Raw genomic sequence first — 26,220 nt, forward strand, 5'->3', positions numbered from 1 at the left:
TGTGCTGCCCCATGTCTGCAGCTTGTACGTGGTGTCCAAATCACACAGCTGATTTGGGGGTGGCAGGTCTCTCTTATGGCACCCTGAGAAGGGGGGCAAAGCAAACCCCATCCCTTCCTTCCAATGTTTGTCCACAGGGTGACCCAGTGGAGATGTCCTGCACGCTGGAGAGCATCCTGTAGGGAGGTGACAGCTCTTTGCAGAGCAGCGCTGAGACCCGCCTAACAGCAAAGGCACCCGGTGGCCGCAGAGCAGCCCAGGTGAGCTGGTTCTCCTCCAGGCCAGCAAAGCAGCCTTCCCCTGCCCCTGCTTTTGGTGAGAGATGGAGCAGTGGAGAGATGTTTCTCAGGCATCCAGGCCTGAGGAGGGTTTTCCAGTGCCCCCGTGAGAGATTCTGCTCCCAGGAAGCACTTCCCCATAGAGCAGAGGCTGTATCCAGCCCCCCGGAGTTGGGGACGGCTGCCCTGAGGGGTCTTGCAGGGAGGATGGGGTCGTCTGCCTGGTGGTTCTGGCACCTGTGACCATGGCTGGTCAGTTGAAAGGCTCCGAGTGCCTCAGCCTTTCTCCCTGGGAGCGCTGAACCCAGGCTTTTTTCAGGGTGTGAAGATGGATGCCGGTGATGTCCTGGTGGCTCCGTCTCACTCCCGCTTCACAGCTGTGATGTCTGAGATGCAGGGCCACCTGAAGGCTCTGGCAGAGGTCTTCAGGGGGTTCGTGTTCCATTTTCTGATCTCTTAGGGCTACAACTTCTAGGGTTACGGGGTGACAGGGTTATGGATGCCAGGGTTTAAGTGAGTTAGGATTAAAGCGTGTTATTGTTATGGACAGAATCTGGGTTTGTTGGCCCTGGGTTCCTGGGGTTATGTTACTTTTAGCTTACCTTGTGTTCTGCGTGGTCTGTTTTTTTGTGGCCAGTCCCTTTTTTCAGCTTGTATGCCTTTTTAGGGCTTGGATAGGGGCCTTTGGTTTGCGTACGATGTTTCTTCTGGTTGTTTTTTTGCTGCTGTGGTGGATTGTGTGGCATTTTGAAACCATCATTTCTGGTCTAATATGTCTACTGCAGGTCGGGCAGTGTCACTTCTAGTGCGGTCCAACTCATTTCTGGTGAGTCGGTCGGTAGGTAGGTAGGTATGGAGGACTTGCAGTCCATGGAGAATGACTGCCAGATGACTGTCGGGCAGTTCTGGGGAGGGGCAAGAAAAGTTCTGGCCCATGGGTAATGACTGCCAGAGGGCTAAGTGTACTTATGAATTTATGTGGACTTCCAAATTCATGGTCATTTCTCCTGCCTTGAGGAAAAGCCATGGGAAGACACCAGCCACATGGAAGGACAAGGGTTTCCCCAAGGGTACGTGGATCCTTGGTTTTTGCTCTTGAGTAAGAAACCTGCAAAGAGGCTGCTGTCGTTAAGTGCAATGGCATTCATAAAGTCCTGGACGGAGTATTGTGTGACTTGAAACATTGCTGAAAAACTGGTGGAGGTTTGTCTGCACATTGTGGATGCTTCGGGGTTAAACGTCTGCTTGTGGTGGTGACTTCATGCAGTCGTTTGCTCCTATATCAAGGCACACTGTGTGTTTAGGGCGAAGTTCATCATCCATGATAGTGGATGTGAATCCATATTTCAAATAGATTTCTTGATTATTTTGGATTTGGGGGGGCAATTTCTTGTCAGATCTGATTCAATCATCCTTTGTGTGCCTCTTTGTGTGGCTGGCAAAGAGCTCGCAGGAGGAGCAGGAGAAGAGTCAGTGTTGCCGTTTCCATGTTGTTCACTTGTTCTGGAGTTATTAGGGTTACCTTCCATGTGCGGTTTCTTTGTGGGAATCTCTTTTTAAGCCACATGTCTGTTTTGTGAGGGGTAGTGGACTCAAGAGGAGACCTTTTGTTCTTCATTAGTGCCTCAGGTGGTTACCTGCAATTTTTTTGTTGGTTTGTTTGCTTTTTATTTGCTGTGCTTAATTTAAAAAGCTTATTGTAATTCTTTGAATTTCAGTCATTAAAGGAAGCCTGTTGGATTTTTGCCCAGGAGTGAGATGTCCAGAAACGACTGTCCTTGTACCCTGCTGTCAGCCTTGAGTCTAGAGAAACGTCTGGCAGTGGTGGATGCTTAACAGTAATGGAACTCAAATGCGTCTGAAGTGGGGACCCTTTGGAGCAGAGAAGAGAATGTGAGAAACGCTTCAGTGATACGCATCTAGTGAGGATGAAAGTACCTGCTTTAACTTTTTTTGGTTGTTGTTGCATTCTTTGGCAATATCTACCTCAAAGTCTACTTCAGCAAAGGAAGGAGAAATCCCTTCCCATTTGTGTGTCTGACTAAAAGAACTAACCTGATCCTACAGAGAACTGATGTGAGGAGCCCTTTTTTGGCGTACTTGGGCACCACATGTGACTTGTGCTTTGCCTGCAGTTCATTGACTGAACTTCCCATAAATTCCCACAAATCCACTCAAACACTCTGAGATGTCCCTTCCTTTCACTGGCCCTGCGGTGCGGGCAGCCGAGAGCCACACGGCAAAGCCCGCTGCATCTCCGCCAGACTGTCTTGCCCTGGCTGGCTGCTGAGAGGAGGGGACAGCGGGTGGTGACAGCCTGGGGGTGCCAGGAGGGACAGCGGGCAGTGACAGGCCTGGGGGGTGGCAGGACGTCGGGCGGTGATGGGCCCAGGGCTGTTGGGAGAGGCACCGCAGGCCCAGGGGCTGATGGGAGGTGGCTCAGTGTGGTAAAGGCCTGGGCGGTGACAGGAGGGACACCACAGGCTCAGGGGTGGCAGGACACCAGGAGGTGACAGGCCCGGGGGGTGACAGGAGGGACACCGGTCAGGGGGAGGCCTGGGGGACAGCAAGGACACCAGCGGCCCAGGGCGGTTTGCCATAACGTGCTGGGTCACGTCAGGCGTGGGGGGGTGGGTGTGGCGTGCCCTTGTGCGTGCGCAGTGAGGTGCTCACAGCGGCCCCTGCGATATTCAGCCGGGAAGCCCCTCAGCAGAACGCTGAGGCAGGGGTGCCCGCGTTGCCATAGCGATTGATCGGGCCTGGGAGTGCTGCCTGTGAGAGAGGGAGTGGAGGCCGAGCCGGGGCCTCTGGGGCCTCTCCCCATCACCCGCCTGCCTGCCAGGGCTGTGAGGAAGAGGTCAGGCAGGCCCTGCCGCCGCAGCCGAGCTCGATCGCTGAGGGCCAGGGGCCATAGTTGTTGTGGGGGCAGGGGGCAGCACTGCAGCCATGGAGTCCTGAGGCCTCCGCTAGCCGAGTCTGGCTGAGGCCACAGGGTCTGGCCACGGCGGAGCACCGCGGCCTCTGAGCGCCGTTGGCCTGCTTGAGCTCAGCCCGTGCTGCTTGCCCTGGATACCTCGGTGGGACCTTCCCCAAGCTGCCACGGGACCTATCCCGGCACAGAGGCCACGACGCCGTCTGCCACAGTAGACGCTGTCACGGAGCAGGCACCGCCTGGCCCTGACCATGTCGTGTGTGCACTACAAGTTCTCCTCCCAGCTGAACTATGATATGGTCACCTTCGACGGGCTCCACATCTCCCTGTGCGACCTCAAGCACCAGATCATGGGCCGTGAGAAGCTGAAGGCGTCAAACTGCGACCTGCAGATCACCAACGCCCAGACCAAAGAAGGTGGGGGGGGCAGTGGGCGCAGGGCCTTGGGCACTGCTGGCTGGGGCCTCACAGAATGCCCCATGGCAGCTGCGGCCTGCAGGAGGCACGCTCTGCTCTTTGTTGCTCGTCAAACACATAGCATGAGTCAGCCTGGGGCCAATCCCACCAGCATGCGGGGGGACTGGGAGGGCAAGCAGCTCCGGGGCTTAAGTGGGGTGGGAAGCGATAATGCACTTCGGCCACGATCGGTAGCTGTGACTTGTGTTGGGGGCCTCACAGAGCTGCTCAGTCGTAGTCGCTGTTCTGACAACTGCCTTCGGATCTGTGTTTTAGACACAGAGCTAGGCGTAGAAGAGTACATGGTTGATGTGTGACATGTGCTTACAAGCATTTCGGTTTCCTGAAATTATTCTATGTAAAATGATAAGGAAATGTGGGAAGATATCTTATAATAACAAAGAGGAAGCTGAAAGTGATAGAAATAGAACAGATGGCTAATTTAAAAAAAAAAAAAAAGAAAAAAGAAGTGGTTTTGGTGACTTAATTTTGTCTTCAACTTGATTTACTCCACTGCATTGGAAAACTGGTTTTGTGGCTGTTGCAGAAACTGCTCACTAGCAGCATTTTGGATCAAGAGTGCATCTGTGAGTTATAATCTATGCAGAGCCTTTAAAGCCATCTTGCACATGAGTGTTCCCTGTATCTCAATTATACTTTGGAATTTCTTGTTTTCTACACCAAAGACATTGTCATTCAGCTGCTATTGAGCATCATTTCATCATTCATTTCTAACTGTGTTTTTTTTCCTGCTACTACGTGTTAACCATATCAGGGCAGTACTGAAGTTTTATAGCAGAACATTTCTTTTGACTTTCTTCTTAGAGAAGTCATAAATTCTTTTAAATCTACTAATTGGTGCCTGATTCTCAGAGATGATAATGGTTTTGTATTACTTAGTATGATATTTCAGTCTGGTACTCTGCCACCTTGCTAAGATTAAATTTCTTTATATTTTTCCCTGTGGTTCTGTGACACACTTACAACAGTCTTTTCTTTAGAATGTGTACTGGTGGTTTTTTTCTTCTTCCTGTTTGATGTAGTAAAACTTAAACAGAATAATATGTACACTACGCTAACTGTACCTTCAGCCCCAGCCTTTGAAGTGGTTGAACCTAAAGCTCGCTATGTAGCTACAGATATTGAAACTTTTCAGGAGAATGTCTGTCAAGAGACTGAACAGCACAATGTTAGGAGTGTTAGGGATGCCATTGGACTGCATGACATGTGTAGGTAGAGATACATTTCAGAAGTCTTGAATTCCTCTAGTAGTACTGCAGAAAACTATCAAGAGCTTGAAGGGCTTTGCTGCAGAAAGGTCTCTGAATTTTGTCTTCAGTTGCTGATGTACTTTCAGCTTCACAAATGCAGGCAGGCTAAATAGCCGACTGGCTGATGTCACTCCTGTAATAGTTGGGTCTGTGTCAAACAGAGCCATAAAACCAGAATGTTGGATGGTAATAAACTGTGATGGATCCCAATTATTATCACCGGAAGGAAAAATGTTTTGAAACAGGCTGAACACGTGGATTCTGTTATAGCAGGTGAGGAACAGAAAGCAAAGTTTTAGAAGGAAAATTTATGCTCATAAATATGTTCCCCCACAAAGCATTACTCTAATATACATCATACCAGTTTTACAAAGTGTGTTGCTTTGCTTTCATACGTAATCAGAATACAGTGAAGAAAACGTATCTGCTTCACAAGGTTCTGTTAAATGTGGTGCTGCCTAAAGGTGAAGTTAAAGCAGGAGTATCTTTCCTACTTGAAAGAGTGTCACTCTTGTTTAGCAGTGACAAGATCCTCCCCTAGGTCGGTTGTGTTGCACTTTGACCTTGGCAAAATGAGTATAAAATCTTACACTTGGTATATTAGTAACACAGATGCTTATTGAAGCTTTTGTAAGGGTGTCTTCCACGTGAAAATGCAAAAATCCCCCAGTGGTTTTCAGAGCAAAGCTAGAGAAAACATTTCAGTGCAATATATATGCATGCCAAATTTTTGGTTTACATGCGTAACCGTGAATTTCAGGTTTTATTAATCAGATGCAGATGCTTCAACTCACCTTCAGAAGATGAAAGAAGAAACCAGACCCAGCTATTCTGCCCAAATGTGATGTCTGGAATTCTTACAGGCAGACATAAAGTATTGCTTTCTATAACGTTGTCTGTGCAGGAGTCCTAACGAAATGTTGAAATGATCATGGGAAGAGCAAAGTGAGCCTTAGGTGAAGGTGGCCTACTTGTTCAGATTTGTCCAAGTACTCTAAGCTTTTACAGTTCAGCATCTGTTACTTTTCGTCATGGAAATCTAGTAATAGAAGCAATGCTAATGTAAGCTGAAAGTAAACAGGATTTTAAATACCAGTGGAAAAAAATGATATAATGGACTCTTGTTAAGATGCTGGGAAGGCAAAATGGATGGTTGGGACCTATTTTAAAAGGCGGCAGGGGGATGTCTGTGTCCTCTTCCATGCTTACTATACAGGCATGTTCTATAAAGGCAGAATTCCCTTCAAAAAACCTATCCTCAAGAATGATGCATTTAAACTTGCCTCCTTTTAATTTGGTCTGAATTTCTTGACCTGTCTTTTCTAATAAATGTTCTTGCAATATAGTGGAAGAACTGCAAACTCCAGAACTCAGGTTTCTTGAGTACTCTTTCCTGCCCTGTAACATTCTGACTCAAAACACTTGGAGAATGTGTAGTTCTGCTGATCAGACAAAATACAAAAAAAAAACAAAAAAAAAAAAAACCACCAAACCCAAACACCAAAAATGGGGCTCTGAACTGGTCTTCATCCAGTGGTTTGTGATCTGGACCAGAAAGAATACTCTAGCCCTGCCAGTTTCATTTCCATTTCAATGTAAAGCACAGAGCAGCTGAGAAGTGTGGTTGTTGGTGGATTAAGCTCCAAGAAATAGGCAGCGATGTCCGGCTCTCTTCTGTGTTTGGTCAGTCTGGAGCACGGACAGCATGGGTGAATCCTTTCTAGTTCACAGCTATGAAAGCGATGGCACAGAGTTTTCATGCTTTAGCTAAGTGCCTTTTTTGTTGCAGGGCAAGCTAGTGAGCTTTAGAATCCGGTTTATGCAGGTGAGACTTTGCTGTGCTTTGTTTTTCTCCAAAGTTCTGTTGGTTTTGTAGCCTAATGGAAGCAAAAGCAACTTAAGCTAGGTCAGGAAAGAACCTTGTGCATTAGCAGGCTCTCCTTTAGTGACCTTTGAGACTATTTCGCTGTTGGCGTTCAAACTATTGTAAAAAACTGGAAAAGATTTTGCTGCTTGTGTTTGATTATCAAACCTGAAGATTTCTTGAAATGTACCGTTAGTGTGTTGGGACGGTAACAGCGTGATGTTACGTATAAAGTTTTGCTTCTGTATCCCTAAAGGGATTCTCTGAAGTGCTATATAATTGCAGATTAATACACATTCTTAGGAATTGACTCCTGTTTTGTTCTGTTTTTATGTTGTTTTCAGAATACACCGATGATCGGGCCCTGATTCCTAAGAACTCCTCAGTAATCGTTAGAAGAATCCCTGCGGGAGGAGTTAAAGCTACCAGCAAAACCTGTGTTCTGTAAGTATCCATAAAGCACATTCAGATGGGCTCTTTCTTGTTAAAGCTGCCGACAAGTTTTGTTGTCGTGGGGTAGATTTTAATGCATCTGTCCCAAAGTAGACTTACATTTTTGGGCCTGCTGGGACACGGGGTTCGAACTCCAACATTGGTAACTTGTGCGATGATTCTTTTGTGTTTGTTCTTGGGGTTGGTTGTTCTGAGGGCCAAGTTGTAGACCCCGTTTCCTCTCGGTGGAGAGATTCCTCATTCTGTGTGTTTGCTTTTATTGCTTTTATAGTAGAGGGAGATACGCATTGTAGTGTAAACTTCGAATTTGTTGCCATCTCAGAAGAGTCTGATTCTGAGTGTTTGACTATTTCTGGTATTTGGAGGAGCAGGGGGTAGGATATGGCAGGTTTTCTTTTGCCCCAAATCTGGGGTTTTTGCATACTAGCTAGAGAGGAAAGACCAAGGTTGCCTGCTGATGAACCACGCAAACAAGAAGTGGCATTCATAAGTGATTCCTCTTAGTTTCCTAAAGACAATGCCCGTTTCAGGCAGAGAAAAAGAACAATATCCTAAAGTGTACTGCCTTTTGTGCGAGTACGATGAAGGAACAGTGAATCCTTTCCAAACCTGAAACTGCGTAAGCAGTTTAGGACCTTCCCAAATGTTACTAGCTGTCTGTCTAAGCCTGCTTTTCCCCTAAGCTGATATCTCTGCTCCAGGGTTTAATTCTGTGTTCCTAAGATTTACGGAGGACAGAGAATGGGGTATATTGGTTACAATTACAGCTATGCAAATGCAATCGTGACTGCAGGATTATGGCTGTCATTTCTGTATTCATACAGTCCAGTTCTGTATCAGCTACATTAGCATTGTTTGAATGGTCATGTTTTGCAGCCGCCTTAAAGATATGCGTCTCCACCACAATGAGTAGCTGTTACTAGCTTGTGGTTTTGCCACGTCTTTGTAACGTGGGTTCTCAAGAAATAAAGTAGACTGATGAGTTATAGTGTCTCTCGAACAAACAGTACAGCAGCATCCTGGTGCCCATGAAGCATTTACAAGCAAAAAACCCTGAACTCACGTGGCTCTGCATGTAAACTTTGGGCATATTACCGCAGTAGTTCTTGCAGTGCTTTGAGGTGCTCTCTAGTAATTCTGGACACGACAGCGTTGTGCTTATAAACATGGCCTTGTCTCTGGGGTTAATTGAAAGCTGTATGCTTAGTGCTGTCATGTCAGTGCATCCTCCGTTTCTGGTTGGATGGCACCCTCTCCTGCTGTTGGAATGCTGCCCTAAAATGACAGGACAGATGCTGCTAACATGAAAGATGAAATAAACAGCTGTATGTGGGGGTAAGGAAAGAATGGCACTGTGTTACTTGCCTTCTAGTATGGTCTTCAAGGTCAATCGATGAAGAAACCCGTGTGTGGCAATCTAAAGTGTTTCCTCGTACTTCTTCATCTTCAGGAGGTACGTGGCTGTAACTGCGAGCCTGGTGGTGTCCTAGCAGTGGCAGGAAGCATGAACCTTTCTATTTGTGCATCAGTTCCACAGCAGCCTTTGAATTGCCTCTGCTCATGGGACACTTTGGATGATGTATGAAGGGTTTGTTAACTGTACCAATGGTTGCATGTCTGATTCCTCATGAGCAACATGCAGATACAGATCAATGAGTATGTGGAAGCTCAGCAAGTTTTCAAATGTGATAAATATTCCCTGAGATATTGTGGCTTTTTCAAGATTATCTTAAAGCAAATTCCGGCAATTAAGACTTTTTGTTTTTTTGTCACAGGGCTCCTAAATCGCACAAAATCCTAGGAACTGCTCTCAGGTGACATTTCTACTACTATTTTTAGTCAATACAGCATATGTAACACGTAGTATTTTGGCACTTTCATGGCTAAGTGTGGTCGCTATCTGAACACAGTGCTTAGGCTTCCACAAAGAAACACTGTTCTACAGACTCTGCTGCTGACATTGTTGTTCTTTCTTTGTCAGAGGACTGATTTTTTTCTCTTAAGTAAACTTGCACTGCGAAGGGTCTCGACTACCCCTGTTCATTCTTGGACACTAAAGTACTCTTTCTGGTACCTATTTGTAATACTAGGGATATACAGATTGGCTGAAGTTACCTTCCTATGTTGATGGTTGATTATTTAAGAACACAAAACTGCAGTACAGAATTCATATTTTTGGTACTTATACAGCAGAGACAAAATATTTGAGGGCTTTCTCTTGCACTGTTGTGTTCTAGAGCTGTAAGTCTTAGAGGAATTTGTGACAAAGTAGTAATTGGATTTTGGGGGGTTTGTTTCAGTTGCACTGAATTGTATCAAAAGAGAGGAGAGTTTATGTATAGGAATAAATTTCCACACTCACTAGACTATCAGAACATAATGTTTTGACATTCAGGCTTTATAATGTGTTTTCTCTGCTTTGTGTTGGGTACAAGTGCTTTATTTTATGTTCTGATCACCTTTATTTTTTCTTCTAGAGGTCGAACTGAGCCAGTGAGTGGAACATTGAAAGCGGTATGTAAAAACACAATCTCACATTTTTTTCTACACACTGCACTTAATTCTCAACAGTGTAGCCTTGTATTAATTTTCCAAACATTAACTATCTATATTTCCCAGTAAAACATAGTATCTGTTGGTAATAGCATGTATTTGATTGAGCCTAGTAAAAACTGAGTCATGCCATCGTCTGCACAGTTCTGATGTGAATCTTGGTATTTGTGCCTAGTAATGCATTGTATTTCACATTGAATAAGCCAGAATATTTCCTGAATGACTTTGTGTTGTACAGATAGTGTAGGATCGTTTTTAGATCATGTAGGTTCAAGCTTTGCACAATTGAACGTGGTGCCATGTTCTACATCTGTCTGTCTACAGCTAGGAATATGGATGTTGGTATAGGTGGTTGTGTGCTTTTTTTTGTTCCTTGCAATAAAAATTATTTGGAGTGTATTTTTTGCCATTTTCACATTCTGTCATGTAGCTTTTGTTTTTAAATACTTTTTTTTGCCTAATCGTTTTTGAAAATGTAATCAAAAACCACTGAGAAACCATGTGTGTTGAAATTGGTACTGTTTCTTACTTTTGACTTGGGGGTTCAAACAAATGCCAAACCCAGCATAGCCCATACGTTTTGAGGACAGATCTGTGCATTGGACATTTATTCCTCAAACTCTGTAATTTAAGTGATATTATTTGGGCCCCTTTGAGTACATAAATGCCTTTAATAGATTGCCATGAATTTAAATATCATGGCTACACAAAGTGGTATTCTAAATCTCTGCATTTGAACTTTCCACTTTATCTGACGAAGCAATTTAGTTTAATAGTTTGCCTGCAAATGAAAACATCTAAAACCCAGTGTACAAGTTTTGGCACAAGGTTAGAGCCTGGTGCATTTGTCGGTCAAATCCCTGCCATTTTTCTTAACTTCTGCCTGCAGCCCATTTTGGGCTCTGGGTGACTCCAGCGTTGGATGCTGCTTTAATTTCCCAGAGGTTAAGCCTTTCTTTAGTATACCACCACTCTGAATCTAGATTTGGAAGAGCGGCAGCATTTTTCTTCAGGTTTGAAAACACTGTCATTCTGCTGCTAAAATATAAATAAGTGACACAAGGTCACTGGAAGGAGCTCCCCAGGGAAGTGGTCATGACACCAAGCCTGTCAGAGTTCAAGGAGCATCTGGATGATGCTCTTAGTCATATGGCTTAGTTTTAGGTAGTCCTGTGAGGAGCAGGGAGTTGGACTTGATGATCCTTATGGGTCTCTTCCAACTCGAGAGATTCTATGATTCTATGATAAGGGAATATTTGACTGGTAAGGGACTAGCTCTTGGTTTGCCGCTTGGCTCCAATACCATGTGTAACTACGCATTTCAAAATAGTCCTCAGAGTATAAAAACTACCATGTGGTGTTTTTTATTTTTCATCTTTATTTTAAGGATAACCGCTTTTTCTTTGCTAGAACGGTGTAAGGCATTACACTAACCCTGGATCACTGGATCTGATCATTTGATTGGCTGTTAGGATAACTTAATCTAGAAATTCATGAACTCTGGGTGTGTGTTCTGTGAAGAATACAGCCTGTGATTCTCGTGGAATGGTAGACAATCAACTTAAATTTGAAAACTTTTTTTATGTTGCTCTATAAACACTAAGTCTAAATCTGACATCCGTAATTCTCTCCCTGATTGGTTCGACTTCCTTTTTGGACATGAATACCTCTCATTGTGAGTTTGAGTTAGTTTAACTGGCCCAGTGACCCTAGTAGTTGCTGTAATGCATTTACGCAAACCATGCTTATAGCCTTTGATCTAATTCAGATGGGGTTTTATTTCTTGGAAACAGTTATTTTTCTTTTTTTTTTACTAGCATGCGTATAAACACAAATCACGTGTTCATCAATAAGGTTAACATTCTTTTAGCCTCGTGTGTTGCCTGGCATGTCTGCATTACATTTCTAATTAGCATCTTACCATAAGCTAACATAGATGTCTCAAAAAAAATTTTAAGAAAAGGAGAAATCCTGGAGTGGGAGGGAAGACTTAGTGTTCATTAGAACTTATTAAAGTAAATGAAAGACAAAGCAGAAACATTCCCTTCTTGTTTGCTCTGACTGTACCTGATTTGGGTTGTGGGTAGCCACAGGGAGGGTGGAAGCCTGGCATCTCTCTTTACAAGTCCTCTCTCTCTCTCAGTGTCAAAGCACGGCAGCCTCAGGTGCTTCTAGTGTTGGAGACACAATGACCTTTCTTCTTAAAGCTGACTCAGGTCTTCATCTAAAGTGCAGGGTTTTTGTTTTGGTTTGATTTTTATATATATATATATATATATACACACACAGATTTCTGTATGTATTTCAAAGCAGAACCTGGATCTTAGTGTGGCAGAAATAAATCACTGGAAAGCTTGCCAATTGTTGTTGAACAGTAAGCAGCAAAATGAAAACCAGTTAAGATGTTTTTTAAAAGGCTGCACAAAAGCTTGTACTTTGACTCTCTTCATTGTCTTGCTCTCAAAAACATGAGTGGCTGATCTGAATGGTAGGTGCTTGAAGGGCCACATCTTTTACAGTCACTCCCTTAGACCCTGCTTGTATCTGGACTAGCGTGTCATAAAAACATTTGAGCAAGTACTACTTAAAAACAATCCACTGGCTTCAATAATTTGAAGATCTAGTTCTACATAAGGTTTGTATTCCAATTTGTGTATTAAAAGGACAGAGTCAACTGGAAAAAACCTGCAGGTTTTGCTTACTGCAGTTAAATGCCTTAATATGAAGAAGTTAGTAGGGGGAGAACGTGTGTTTCTAATGTGTGTGTCAAATAATTTCCTGTTAAACAGACCGTCAATCTGGCTGAAGCCAATGCTTCTGAAGAAGAGAAAATAAAAGCTATGATGACACAATCTTGCTGTGCATATGATCCAATCAAGTAAGTGTTGATCATGTCAAAACTGTTCTTTGAAGCTGACGGAAAAATTGTAGAGATGTTTGTTTCAACACAAGAGACACATGCATACCTTGTTCTTCTTTTCCCCAAAAATTTTTAGTTACATGAAGAAACCCTTGGGTCCGCCTCCACCATCATATACTTTCTTTCGTTGTGGAAAACCGGGCCACTATAGGAAGAACTGCCCAAGAACTAGGGTAAGATTGTGGGGGACTTGTGGTGTGACTTAGTTTTTCATTTTTTTATCTTGGCAGTTAGGTAACAAGTCCATGAACGCTCCTAGGAAGAATTGTTTCTCTTGGGGTGAAATACGTCGGTTATATGGCAATGTTGCAAAGCCCTTCAAAATTCAAGGGAAACCTGGAATCACAAATGTGAAATTTTCTTTTTTCGAGGTCATAGACATTAAATGTGTGCATAGAGCTTTCTCTGTGAACTTTCGTGCGTATTTTTATATATTGCAATATTACTGGAAATGTTTATGCTTTTAACTCTCTTTAATGGCAGTTCACAGTTTGTAGTATTTCGTGTAAGAACAGGCGGTTTCTGTTGACCCCATCTATTGAATATTTGCATGTGTTAATTACACAAGTCCCTGAGTGAGTATTCATGCCATTTAACGTTAGTCACTGAATGCATGTGCTTGAGCTATGAATTCAACCTTCCTGTCTGGGTGGTGAATGTAAGTTTCTCCAGAGACTGATTCAGAGCACCAAATTAAGCTCTCACTCTGAATTGCGCTTTGGAGGAGGAGCAGGTTTGTGTCTCTTCTCTGAGGGAATGGTGAGCTGAGGGCCTCCCTTAAGGAACCTGAAATTAAGCCAAAGAATGTCGATTGAGTTCAACACACTGCTCAAGCCTTTGGAACATCCTGGCTATATTCATTCAGGAAAATAAGTATTGTAGTCGAGCAACCCTTACACTTGGTAAAAGGAGAGGATTACAGGCTTTTGCTGCTTCAAATAATCATTGAAATGCCATTTTACGTGTGGGTCTTAAGATGAGATATGTCTGCATTTCTTTTCTGAACAGGACAAAGCTTTTGAGTCTGTTCCCAGAATTAAAAAGAGCACAGGAATTCCAAGGAGTTTCATGACGGAGGTGAAAGATCCCAACACAAAGGGTGCTATGCTGACAAGCACTGGAAAATATGCAATCCCAACTATTAATGTGTAAGTACGGCATAAATTGGTGTTGTGGTTTAGCCCCAGCTGGCAACTAAGCACCACACAGCCACTCGCTCACTCCCTCCCAGGTGGGATGGGGGAGAGAATGGGAAGCGTAAAAGTGAGAAAACTTGTGGGTTAAGATAAAGACAGTTTAATAAGTAAAGCAAAAGTTGCGCAGGCAAGCAAAGCAAAGCAAGGAATTCATTCACTACGTCCCATCGGCAGGCAGGTGTTCAGCCATCTCTAGGAAAGCAGGGCTCCATCACGCCTAACGGTTGCTTGGGAAGACAAACGCCATTACTCCGAATGTCCCCCCCCTTCCTTCTTCTTCCCCCAGCTTTATATGCTGACCATGACGTCATATGGTATGGAATATCCCTTTGGTCAGTTGGGGTCAGCTGTCCCGGCTGTGTCTCCTCCCAGCTTTTTGTGCACCCCCAGCCTACTCGCTGGTGGGGTGGTGTGAGAAGCAGAAAAGGCCTTGACTCTGTGTAAGCACTGCTCAGCAGTAACCAAAACATCCCTGTGTATCCACACTGTTTTCAGCACAAATCCAAAACATGGCCCCATGCTAGCTCCTATGAAGAAAATTAACTCTATCCCAGCCAAAACCAGCACAATTGGACTGTTCAAAAAGTGAACGAGAGAAACCATGCATAAATGTCTGAGTGGCAGTGCAACCAAGTTGGCCAGCCTCTGTAGTTATGGGGGAGGAAGCATTGGCATTGTATCTTAACCTTAAAATCGGTGATACGTTGTTCTAATATTAAAATAGGGTGGTCCTACTCTTCATGACCCTGGAAGTTGGTTAAATTCGTGGTATGTTAAGAGTCTGTATTTCTGCAAAACATCCAAGTCACGTTTACAGTGGAGTCGTTCTCTTTGAAAGTTTGTTTTGCTTCTGTTTTATGTTTCAAAGGCTTCTTGCAAAACTTAATAAATGGCTGGTGGACTGAGATTTCCTCCCCCTCTGACTCTTGTCAAATCCCGTGTGTGAAACAGAGTTTTCCTGTTGTTCTAAGCTAAGAGAAGACTACTGTGTGCTGACAAGAGTGGCTGTTTTAAAATACACTTGGTAGCACTTCTGTTTTTCTGTCATGGATCTCCTTTTGCAGAAGCTGTAACTTAGACTTCTTTCATTTATAAAATGTAATTACTCAGAGACTAACTTTATCCTGAGCCTGCCATTTACATTTACCCTCTGGCAAAGGAGAGGTGGGATTCACTGCATCTGCTTTCTAGCTGTCAAAAAATGCATTTTCTAGTCTGGGCTCATTTCTCAGTTGATTCAATGAATGGGAGAGTTCTGCAGGAGGAAAATTGTTCCCCCCTCTCCTCTTCTGGAGCTGTGGCTATAGAAAAGTAATTTAAATTAATGCCTATGTTTTAGAAGGCTAACATGGAGTGAGGAGAATTCCATCTATTATCATCATTTGATAAAATCCAAAGCTCGGAAAAGTTTTCCTTTACCCATCTCTAGCTTTTTTCTTTTTCCTTCCCCACCCCACCTCCAGGGAAGCTTATGCTAGAGGAAAGAAGGAAAAGCCTCCCTTTTTACCAGAGGAGCCGTTCTCCTCCACCTCGTCCGATGATCCTATTCCAGATGAGTTGTTATGTCTTATCTGTAAAGATATAATGACTGATGCTGCTGTCATTCCCTGCTGTGGAAACAGTTTTTGTGACGAATGTAAGTGTTACTCCCATGTTCGTTAATTCAACACATCACGTCTGATCTTCTGAAAGCAGAAATAGGAGATAATGAAATTATTTTGTTACCAGGGAAGGATTCTTCTCGTACAAAGGAAAAAAAAAAAAAGGCAGAAAGGTTTTTTTCACTTTTGACGTCTCTAGTTAAATCCTCTTTACATGCAGTAGGATGAGTATGAGAAGAGTGCGTAATTGTGCAGGTGATTACAGTGTTAGATATCGAATGCATTTAGTTTGCCCACAGCCCTTTCTCTTGTACAAAATTATGTAGCCAACTCTGGTGACTTACTGTGGTCTGCCACAAATGGATAGTTAGGCATTTAATCCACATTCTACTCCACAGGAGAGTTGCTTAAAACCTTCAGAACTCAAACCTGCTAATGGTTTTTTGAGATGTGTTTTATTAATGAACCTTGAGGTTGGTGACTTCTCACTGTACTAGATAGTGGAAAGAAGACTAGTCGAAACATCAAGACACAGCCCACTGTACATCTTCAAATGTTACAATAGTGGAATATGAAAACTGTGTAGTTATTTGCTGCATACTAGAAATGTTTTATGCTACTGCACATTTATAGATTCGTGCTCTCAATTCAAGACCATATTCAGCTATTAATCCTATACTTGTTTTTATAATTGATTAGAACCCCCCAAAATTTCCTTAGTTTGGCTGAAAACTATTTTGACAATTCTAACGATTCACAGGTATTAGAACAGTGTTACTGGACTCTGAGGAACATACATGCCCAATGTGTCATCAGACAGATGTTTCTCCTGATTCTTTAATTGCCAACCAGTTCCTACGCAAGGTAACCTGATGACTGTTACGTAAACTGTTCGTAGGAAAAGTCTCTGTAAAAAGCGGAAAGGGAAGAAAATAAGAATTTCCATCTCCTTAAGCAAGGCTGAATTGAATGAGGCTCAATTTACTGCTCAAATACATTATTTGTTGTCACAGAAGCTTACAACTCTAGAGACAATCTGGCAAATTCAGGTCACCCTTTTGTTTGACATGATTGCCTCACTTTCAAGTTTGGGGTTTACACAGAAGTACTTTAAATACAGATACTCTGAGTTACCAATCATTAATATCAGGGTTGAATGTGATGTGTTCATGTATCTGTATGCTGATTTATTTTAGGATTGGTAGCATTTACCAAGCAAGGACGCAAGGAATTTTACTCTGTGCAGGCTTTTCTCCGTCTGTCTACTGAAGTTTCATACTACCTTTCTGTCAATGTTTTTCTGCCTCTAGGCTGTGAACAACTTCAAAAATGGAACTGGCTACACAAAAAGGCTCCGTCAGCAGATTCAGCAGCCACAGCAGCAGCAGCCGCCACAACCACCACCACCACTCATGAGACAAGCAGTAACGCACAACCTGCAGCCTCTACTCCGGCCAACAACTTCCAGACAGCAGGATCCACCAATGATTCCATTAGGTTCTCTGGCTTCTTGTTCTGCTGCTGCTTTGTCATTGTTGGCCCCTGGTCAGTCATCTGTGGCAGCTGGGCTGCCAATAAATCAATCTACTGTCGTTGTCTCTGGTCTCCCTCCAGCAGTGTCCCTATCTCCCCGTGCTGAAAAGCCAGATGGACCTTTTGGGTAAGTAAATCTGTAGATCAACACGAATATAAAAGACACCAAAATGCTGAAGTTAGGCTCTTCTTCTTGAGCTTCTCAGCTAGCGATTTCTGTATCATTAGTGACAGTTCCAGATAATTGTGGAAGTTCCGGGTTTTGTGTTTACTTTGAATGAGGACACTTTGGTAAGTTGAAAGTGTGCTTCATGCAAGAATTTCCTCCAAAGTATCTATCAGTCATTCAGTACAGGTTTCTCTGAAAGAGGAACTTTTTTTCCCCAGAAGCCCTTTGATTTTAAGTGGCTAGCAATTCCTAAAGTTACCATTTAGTTATGTCAAACCTTCTTAGGGGCATTAGTTTCTCTTTAGTACTGAGGAAATAATCTTCTCATGAAAAGCGTAAAAGCACAAGGAGAGGTAAAATTGACCAGGTGTTTCCACATGACTTTTTTCTACAGTATTTCTGTCATCAATATCATGATCAGTTCAGAGTTGTCCTCAGTAATACACAGTGTAGTCAGTGACACATACAGATTTGGATACTAAACATTGAAGCACTGTAAATTTGAGGCATTTACAAACATGACAGTCTAAGCTGGCAACCCAGTGAAGTCATATGAAAATACATTAAAAATCTGTACTGTTGTTTAGGGCTTATATCCTTTCAGTTTTATGCCTTGAATGCAATTAGCCACTCTGTCCAGAAGACTGTCAATCTCAGCTGTACTGTTGAATACAAAGGATCATAATTCAAAAGAACCTCTAAGGCAGCCTCTGAAGTGGCACATACACATTTCCTAATCAAGTTTCAGTTCTTGCATCTTCCAAGACTGAGATTCAGCACGTACTCTCGTCCTTTCATGTGCAGCTAGTTTAATATTTTATTATATTTTCCAGGGAGCTTTCTCTTTAAATGCCAGTAGTCCAAATAGACATCTCGTCAGTGCTTCATTTGGAATAGGCCAACTTCACATTTGTAAATCTGGTGAAGATTATTTTTTAAAATTTTTTTTTTCCATTTACAGTAGTCAGCCTTTTCTCACCTTGGACTTTGTATTTCAAGTAGCACTTCAAAACACTGAATAATAAGAATTTGGGTTTTTTGTAGTGATGCCGATAGTGTTCTACCTCCTGCTGCTCTGGTGACTACCTCTGAACTTTGTAAATCTTCCTCTCTGTCAATCAGCAGTTTGTTGGAAGAGGAGGTAAGTTTTATTTCAACATATGCAGTGGTTCTTGTATTTTAGTGGAACTTATTTACCAACTGCTTGCATTGATTCGCAAGGGCTATCAGGTTCCTGTACTAAGGCAACCAGCATTACCAAGTCTTCTGGGCCCCCAAGGACAATCAATATCCACAAGTGGTAAGTAGCTACAACTTTAGAATTTCTTTTAAAAAACTACCTTCTGAGAAACTGAATGGGACTTTTTTCTTTCTCCGCTCCCCACTCCAAAAGGTGTTCCAATGAGAGCCAGTACGATTCGCTCAGCAGGTGGCGGACCAGGCTGGGAACTGTAAGTATTCTACAGAAATTCAGTATATTACTACTTGTAACCTGTTAAATGAGGCCGTAACACATAACTTACACAACAGCTGATTTATAATGAAATAGGTATGTCCACAGATAGTTGTGGAGAAGGCAAGTGGTAGCTGATTTTTAAATGGCTGCATTTGAATTGGCTTTAACAAAGGGGATCTGTGCTTGCAGTAAGATTATTGAAAATCCAACTCCAGTACATGACTGAAAAAAGGACTCCAAGAAATGAATGCTTTTTGAGGAAACCCTAATTGCATAGAAAAATGAAATATCATTAAAGGGTCAGGTGGAAAGCCAACCCTTTTGATTACTGGCTGAAGAACTTGATTTCCCAATCAAAATCAGCCTCCAACATTCTGTTTTTAACAACTTAGTTGATACTGATGGAGCAAATTACTGAAAAAGTCAACGCTGTCATTTTGTGGCAATTGTGAATTTCTTCAATTTAGTCATCTGAATTAGCCAAGCTGCTTTCTCTCAGTCGGAGAGAGAGAGGAGTCTGTTGTATCTATTATTGCAGCCTCAAGTTAGTCCTTCCTTTTGGTATATATTTGTTACAGAGAAGAAGCGCTCACCACGCTCCCGCTTCATGTGCTTCCCTCTTTAAAATCAGGGCAGAGTGTAATAAAGAGTGACACAGGTTTTTGGGTTTCTTCAGGAATTCAAATCGAGGACACCTGCACAGTGAACGTACCCAAAGGACTGAGGCCCCAGCGCTACCAGCATCAACACCAGTCTTTGTGCCTGTGCCTCCACCTCCCTTGTTTCCTCCACCACCCCATGCACTTCCTCTTCCACTGGGGGTACCACCACCACAGTTTCCTGCTCAGTTTCCACCTGGTCAGCTTCCATCTGCTGGCTACACTGTCCACCCTCCAGGATATCTCCCAGCTCCTGCAAACGTGTCATCAGCTTGGGTGCCAAGGGCAGTACCAACAACACAGGCAGCTCCTTTATGTAGGGAGGAGTTTTACAGAGAACAACAGAGACTTAAAGAGGAGTAAGTATTTGGCTCAATGAAGTTGCATTGTTTTTCTTTTTTTGTATTTCGATAGCATATCAGACTGCAGTTACACCAAAGTGCATCTGATATAAGCAGAAATGACATAGTGTTTTTTCCAATATGATTTTCACTGCAGATGGTAAACATGCAAAACTAAAACAAGGCAAACATAATTCTAAAACTTTCCCTAAAACTGGTAGGAATTCTAAACTGTTTTTGCCTAAATAGGATGGTCACCTTTTGCGTTTGCACGCAGTATACATTTTCTCATGTTGGCCATGGTTTGTTTCTTGATGTCTTTCTGTAATAAAGGTCAAACTATAATTGTAATAAAGGTCAAACTTATTTTAAGAGGGAAAAGAAAAAGTCCAAACTTGATGAGTTTACAAATGGTTTTGCTAAGGACCTGATGGAATATAAAAAAAAATCAAAAGGAGCGTAGGTGTTTGTTTTCTGGGTAACTGCTTTACATGTGCATAATGGAGAAGCAGATTTTCTAGGAGAAGCAGGAGGAGTTCCACTCCACCTCTCTGTCATTAGATGGATTGGATGATTCAAGGGATTAGCAGTGGTAGGAGTTCCATATGTAGGTTACTAACTCAAACATGGCAGAGTTTACAGTTGACTAATAGTAATAATTGGGCAGTAGTTGTTAAGGAACAGGTGTCTCTTTCACTAACGCTTCTCTGTAATGACAACCTGGAATAAAACCTGATCTAGTGGAAGTTGTCCCTGCCCGTGGCAGGGGGGTTGGAACTAGATGATCTTTAAGGTCCCTTCGAACCCAAACCATTCTATGATTCTATATGGTATGGAGTATCCCTTTGGTCACTTGGGGTCAGCTGTGCCAGCTGTGTCTCCTCCCATTTTTTGGGCACCCCCAGCCCACTCGCTGGTGGGGTGGTATGAGGAGCAGAAAAGGCCTTGACTCAATGTAAGCACTCCTCAGCAATAAGGAAAGCATCCCTGTCTTATCAACACTGTTTCCCGCTCAAATCCAAAACACAGCCCCATACTAGTGACTACGAAGAAAGCTAACTCTACCCCAGCCAAATCCAGCACACTCTGCCATGACATCCTTCACCTCCTGAAACCGTGAAGAGGCTAGAAACTGGAGAGATGTAGTTGCTGGATTTTCTGCATCTCCCTGTTCTGATTGTAACCATTACCTCAAAGCACTTGGGAGGAGATCTGTGAGAGAAATTGCCTTCATTTCCTCTTTTCTTTATCTCATGTGGGTTCACGGAGAGATTTTAACCTGGACGGCAAACTGGAGGCTTTTGCTAGTGTTTTGTTGACTTTGTTGAATTTTTCTTAGGAACTAAAAGATCAGACTTGTTTGCAAGGAAATCTTAAACTGTTGAAGGACTTTAAGAGGAGGGGTGACGCTAATGAACATCTGCGGAATAATGTGAAATGGTTCTTTGAAAAATCATAAAAGAAAAACTCGTGAAGAAAAAACTTAGGGTAGCTGATGTTTTCTATCCCCAAAACTCACTTGGGCAGGAGCCTGAAGAGCTCTCCATTAGTAATGCTGTCAGTCTCTTTCCTAGGCTAATGGCATTGAGTCATGGTACTAGAGGCTGAGTTTAGAAGCTTTTGCATATGATTTTTCTTGAAATGCGGTCACGATCCTTGGTTAGAGCTAGAGGTGTGTGCAAAATGTTGCTAGGACATCTGGCTAGAAGTGTTGATTAAATAGTCCTGTATGTAGGATTGCAGTACAAGTGTTTTGCATGCTGTACCAGTTGCTAAATAAGTAGTGAAGTGAAGGGAAATGGACTCACTTCCTGGATGTTTTTACACTAACAAAGCAGCAGCTGTTCTGTCTTGCAGGCAGAAACTTTTATCTGTTCTCAAGTTCTTCAGTTTGCAGTAGCACTATGTCAGCAGCTGAAAGAAGCTTTGACATAAGCATATGGAGAGGAAAAAAAAGAACCAATCCAAGTTGGGCAGGAAGAAAACTGGGGAGAGTGACTATTAATTCAAACTTCTTTTTTTTTTTCTTGTGTTGTGTTTTTTTTAAGGTCCACGTCTCCCTATCGTGCTTCGTCTTATTCTCGAAGTTCATATACCTGCTCCAAGTCAAGATCAGGTTCTTCCCGCTCTCACTCCTACTCTCGATCATTTAGTCGTTCCCATTGTCGTTCCTACTTGCGATCACCCCCATATCCAAGAAGAGGCAAAGGGAAGAGTTGTAACCATCGTTCGAGGTCAAGGTCACCCCCATACAGAAGATACCATTCTCAGTCAAGGTCTCCAGTATTTAGAGGCAGGTCTCCCACTAAACGGACTATACCTCAAGGTAGGAAGGAAGTATTTTACCAGATAAAAGAAGTTCCATCATATGATATGAAAGCTTACTATGGCAGATCTGTTGACTTTAGAGATCCGTTTGAAAAGGAAAGATACAGAGAATGGGAAAGGAACTATAGCAAATGGCATGAAAAGTTTTACAAGGGCTATACTGTTGGCACTCAACCTCCAGCTCTAAAGAGAACTTCTCTCTCTAGAGAGAACTATTCTCCACATCGGTTTGGTCCATCTGGGCAAGAGAATTCGCCATATGCTTGGGGACATAGAGAGGATTACCCTGATGGGCAGAGCCATCGAAATCGTAATATAGCTAGAAATGACCCTGAAAAACTTTCTGGAAGAGAGAGCCATGGCCTCAAAGAGCCTACAAAATCAAAAGAGAAGAAGGTGGAATATCCACTGGGAGATGGCAAAGGAAATAAACATAAAGAACACCGGAAGAGAAGAAAAGGGGATGAGAAAGAAAGATTTCCCAATGCTGAGCTGTTAGAAGGTGCAAGAAAACCAAAAGAGTCAGTTACAGCAGAAGACGTTAAAACGGACTCTCTGTTCATGCACCCAAGTAGAGATGATGCCACCCCTGTGAGAGATGAGCCTATGGAAGCAGATTCCGTTGCTTTCAAAGCGCTGCCTGGAAAGAAGAAAAAAGAGAAGGCTAAGCCAAAAGCAGAAATTGACAAGTCAAAGCGGAAAGCTCTTGTAGATTACACCAGGTACCTCATCATTTCTTTTCCTATTCTTTCTTTCCTCCCTCATCCCCCCAAAAATGTAAAATTCTTTATGGTGACTAAAATGAAAGGAACAGTTATATCTGTGCGAAACGAGTGAATAATCTGTGATCTTTCCTGTGAAACTGTATTTGGGTCAAAACCAAATTTTGTTAAAGAAAAAAAGAAAAGTGATCTAGTGTGGAGCTGTTATTACTTACATTTCAGCGTCTAAAGAAGCAGGGCAAAGCAAACTCAAAGCATTTAAGACATCACTGGAGACTTAGGATAGTGTCTTGATAGTCTAAAAAGTTTTTAAAATGTACATTTTTCTAAAGAAGAACAGTGGGACACGAGGATAACACTTTGGTTGTGTATACCTCTCCATAACTGCCTGCTTACTTGTTGAAACAAGAATGTATATCTAATTCATCTACCATTGGTAGAAGCCAGACATGAAGGAATTACCAGATCAGACAGTCCCCAATCTGATAATCTTGTGTCTTTCTTAACTAAATGTAGGGTAGGAAGATACTAGATGAATTGATTACTCATAATCTTAGCTAGTGGACTCATCCTTTCTCTTGTTTGTTCCCTTAATTGAACATCTTTTGAAAAAATACTGAAGATTTAGAATTGAAACAAAAACCGTTTTACGAAATGTTCCAAAAGATGGCAGTGCGTGTCTCTCACCCATTACTAACGTACGCTTTTTTCCACTTAGCACTACTTCTCCTGGAGGAAGCCCTGTTAGAAAGACTGAAGAACAACCAGATACAAAACAAACTGTCATTAAGACCATGGAGGAGTATCATCATGATACAACGGCCCCTGCTGAAGATGTCATTGTTATGATCCAGGTCCCTCGGTCCAAGTGGGATAAAGATGACTCTGAGTCTGAAGAGGAAGACATTAAATCTACCCGGGTGCCCGCAAACGAAAATGTGAGTGCTAAACCACCAAACACTGTAAAATATAATGAAAACAAGACTGAGCCTTTGGAGGAAACACAGAAAACTACAAAAGAGGCGAGTTATGAAAGCTCCCAGCGTGATGCAAAAAGTTCAAGAAGTTCGATGTCAAATGAAAAAGGAAAAACCAAAGACCAGGATCATTCTTTGTCAGGCAAAGACACTTCTGAGAAGAGAAAGTGCAGTGTTCAGCAAGAAGAAGACCACTCGGGACATGCAACTGAAGAAGGAAATGGAAAAAATATTTCTCAGTCTTCCAAATTCCGCAGGTCTTCAGAGAAGCATGATACTGGCTGTGCATCCACTGCTACAGACATCACTCTTAACCGAGACAAAAAATCTGACCATGATGGCAACAGAGATCATTCTAGTTCCAAATGTAGAGATGAAAAGAGTGAATTAGCAAGGAGAAAAGACTCCCCTTCTCGAAACACAGAACCTACATCAATACAGAGAAGTAAGCTGAGAGATGAACGAGCAGAGCCGTCCAAAAAGGGTGCTGAAGATGTCAAAAGGAGCAGCTACGTTCCTCCGCATGAGCAGAAGCAGTCTGATCACAAAGCTGCTCACGATTCCAAGTGTATATTGGAGGAACACAAGCCTCTAGATAAAAATTCCGGGAAAGAGAAAGAGAAGCATGTACCAGAAGTAAAGGGCAATAAAGAGAAAGAGCCAGATGGTAATAAACCGCCTTTGAGAGACGAATCGCCAGGTGTAAGAAATGAGAAAGAGAACGTCACTGGGCAAAATGATAGAAGTGTTGTCAAGCCTAAGCCTCAGGTAAGCGGCTCCTCATGGCTCTCTTCTGATCTAATTCGAGAGACTGATGAGGCTGTGATTGTACCAGACTACAGTGAAAGTGACAGTGAGAGTAATGTATCTGCAAAAGATGAGGAAGCTGCAGGAAAAAATCCTAAAGAACCGAAAGAAAAGGCTGTTGATAGGGCGGAAGAGGATACAGCAGCACCTGCTGCAGTCGAGCAGCCTGAAGCAAGCCAAAGTCAAAGCAGTCCCAGCGTTAGCCGCAGCTATAGTCAAAGCCCTTTTGAGAGTCAGGCTCGACGCCACAGCAGCAGTGCCAGCTCAGGAGAGAGACAAGACAGCAAGAAAAAGAAAAAGAAAAAAGAGAAAAAGAAGCACAAGGAGCATAAGAAACACAAGAAGCATAAGAAACACATTGGAAATGAAACGGAATTGGAGAAGAGCCAAAAGCACCAACGCAAGAAGAAAAAATCAAAGAAGAGCAAAGATAAAGATGGCCAAAAAGTGAAATCTGTCACTACGTAGAATGAGAGATAACAAAAAAATTACTTAATTCCCAGGTCATTTGTGCTAAATGTTGTTAAAATGTAAATGAATTCAGGCATTGCAACTAATGACATGAAGACCCTGTGCCGCACTTAAAATATTGCTGCCTGATTATTTGATTTTTGCATCAGAGCTTTATAAAAGTGAACTTTTTGTACAGAATTGTGAGTTGTGACCGTGTAACATGAAAGGTTTTGCTGGGGCATCTTATTTTTAACCACTGTTAATTAGTTTGGGTGGAGTTCACTGTACTGTGAAAATTTTCACAGTTGAATTTTTTTTTAATTGCCTGGCAGAAGAAGCTGGTATCAGTTATAAAATATCATCAGAACAATTTGCAGAATACATTACAGCCCTGTGATGTCACTTTTTGATTACAATAAAAAGTTTTCCGTAACCTATCCAATGTGATGAGATTTCCAGTGATACCTGAACATTAGCAGAGAAAAGACGAGGGACAGAAAAAAGCTACCAGTCAAAGCTTGCTGGTAGCTAACATGTATGAAAAATAACACATCCAGGGGCTTAATTTTGAAAAGACAGGTAGGACTTTAAACCTTTTGAACTGACGCAATGTGGGGAGGTACTGCCAAGAGGTGCACTTTTTTCATGGGCCAAGTGGACTTGGTTTTATATTGTAAAAGGCAGTATATGGCCCCAAACGTATAGCCGCTCTTAACAGCTTTTATCCCCAAAAACTACGAGGTTCCCCTCCCCATATGTGAGGTCTAGCCCTCCCCATATGTGAGGTGTAGCATGATTTGGGTGGAGAGACGAGTGCTATAGTCGTATATGTTTAGCATCATCTCTGTAATCTTCATTAGCATATGCTGGGGTGTGAGTTGTAATGTGCATTTCACCGGTAATGAGGCAAAGGTCAGTGACCGGACACAGAGCCTTTGGAAGAAACAAAGAACCATTCAGGTTTCTGTTATCTTGCCATCTTTGCTGACCATAAGCAGGGCTGTCCTGCCTCCACGGGGCCCCCTCCTTATCTGCATCCTGTGATAGCCAGGCAGGTCTCCACTCCCCCAGGTCGCACAGGAGATAGCAAGGTTGGTCTTAGTGGTTCTTTGAGCACAGGAATCCCACCTCATTATCCAAATTCCACACCCTTCCCTTAAAGGTGGGGTTCAGCAGATGAGTTTGGCAGAAGAAGACAGCCCGCTAGAAAGGCAGGCTTCTGCTTTAAACTGCTTTGAACCATGGCAGGAA

At 42.8% G+C, this 26,220-nt stretch overlaps 1 protein-coding gene across 1 annotated transcript; it reads left to right on the forward strand.

Moving 5' to 3' along the window:
- The first annotated feature begins 3,461 nt into the window (after window positions 1-3,461).
- On the forward strand, window positions 3,462-24,984 carry LOC132321271 (E3 ubiquitin-protein ligase RBBP6-like). The gene is given in 18 exon segments (XM_059834781.1): window positions 3,462-3,627; window positions 7,146-7,245; window positions 9,030-9,068; window positions 9,732-9,768; window positions 12,597-12,685; window positions 12,804-12,900; window positions 13,736-13,875; window positions 15,387-15,559; window positions 16,285-16,388; window positions 16,835-17,184; window positions 18,271-18,367; window positions 18,448-18,526; window positions 18,620-18,677; window positions 19,359-19,700; window positions 20,058-20,121; window positions 20,123-20,160; window positions 21,731-22,732; window positions 23,451-24,984. Coding segments are annotated over 18 exon segments (4,509 nt in total).
- Window positions 24,985-26,220: the final 1,236 nt, after the last annotated feature.

This window comes from Gavia stellata, unplaced genomic scaffold (genome assembly GCF_030936135.1).
Source record: "Gavia stellata isolate bGavSte3 unplaced genomic scaffold, bGavSte3.hap2 HAP2_SCAFFOLD_64, whole genome shotgun sequence".
Lineage (NCBI taxonomy): Eukaryota > Metazoa > Chordata > Aves > Gaviiformes > Gaviidae > Gavia > Gavia stellata.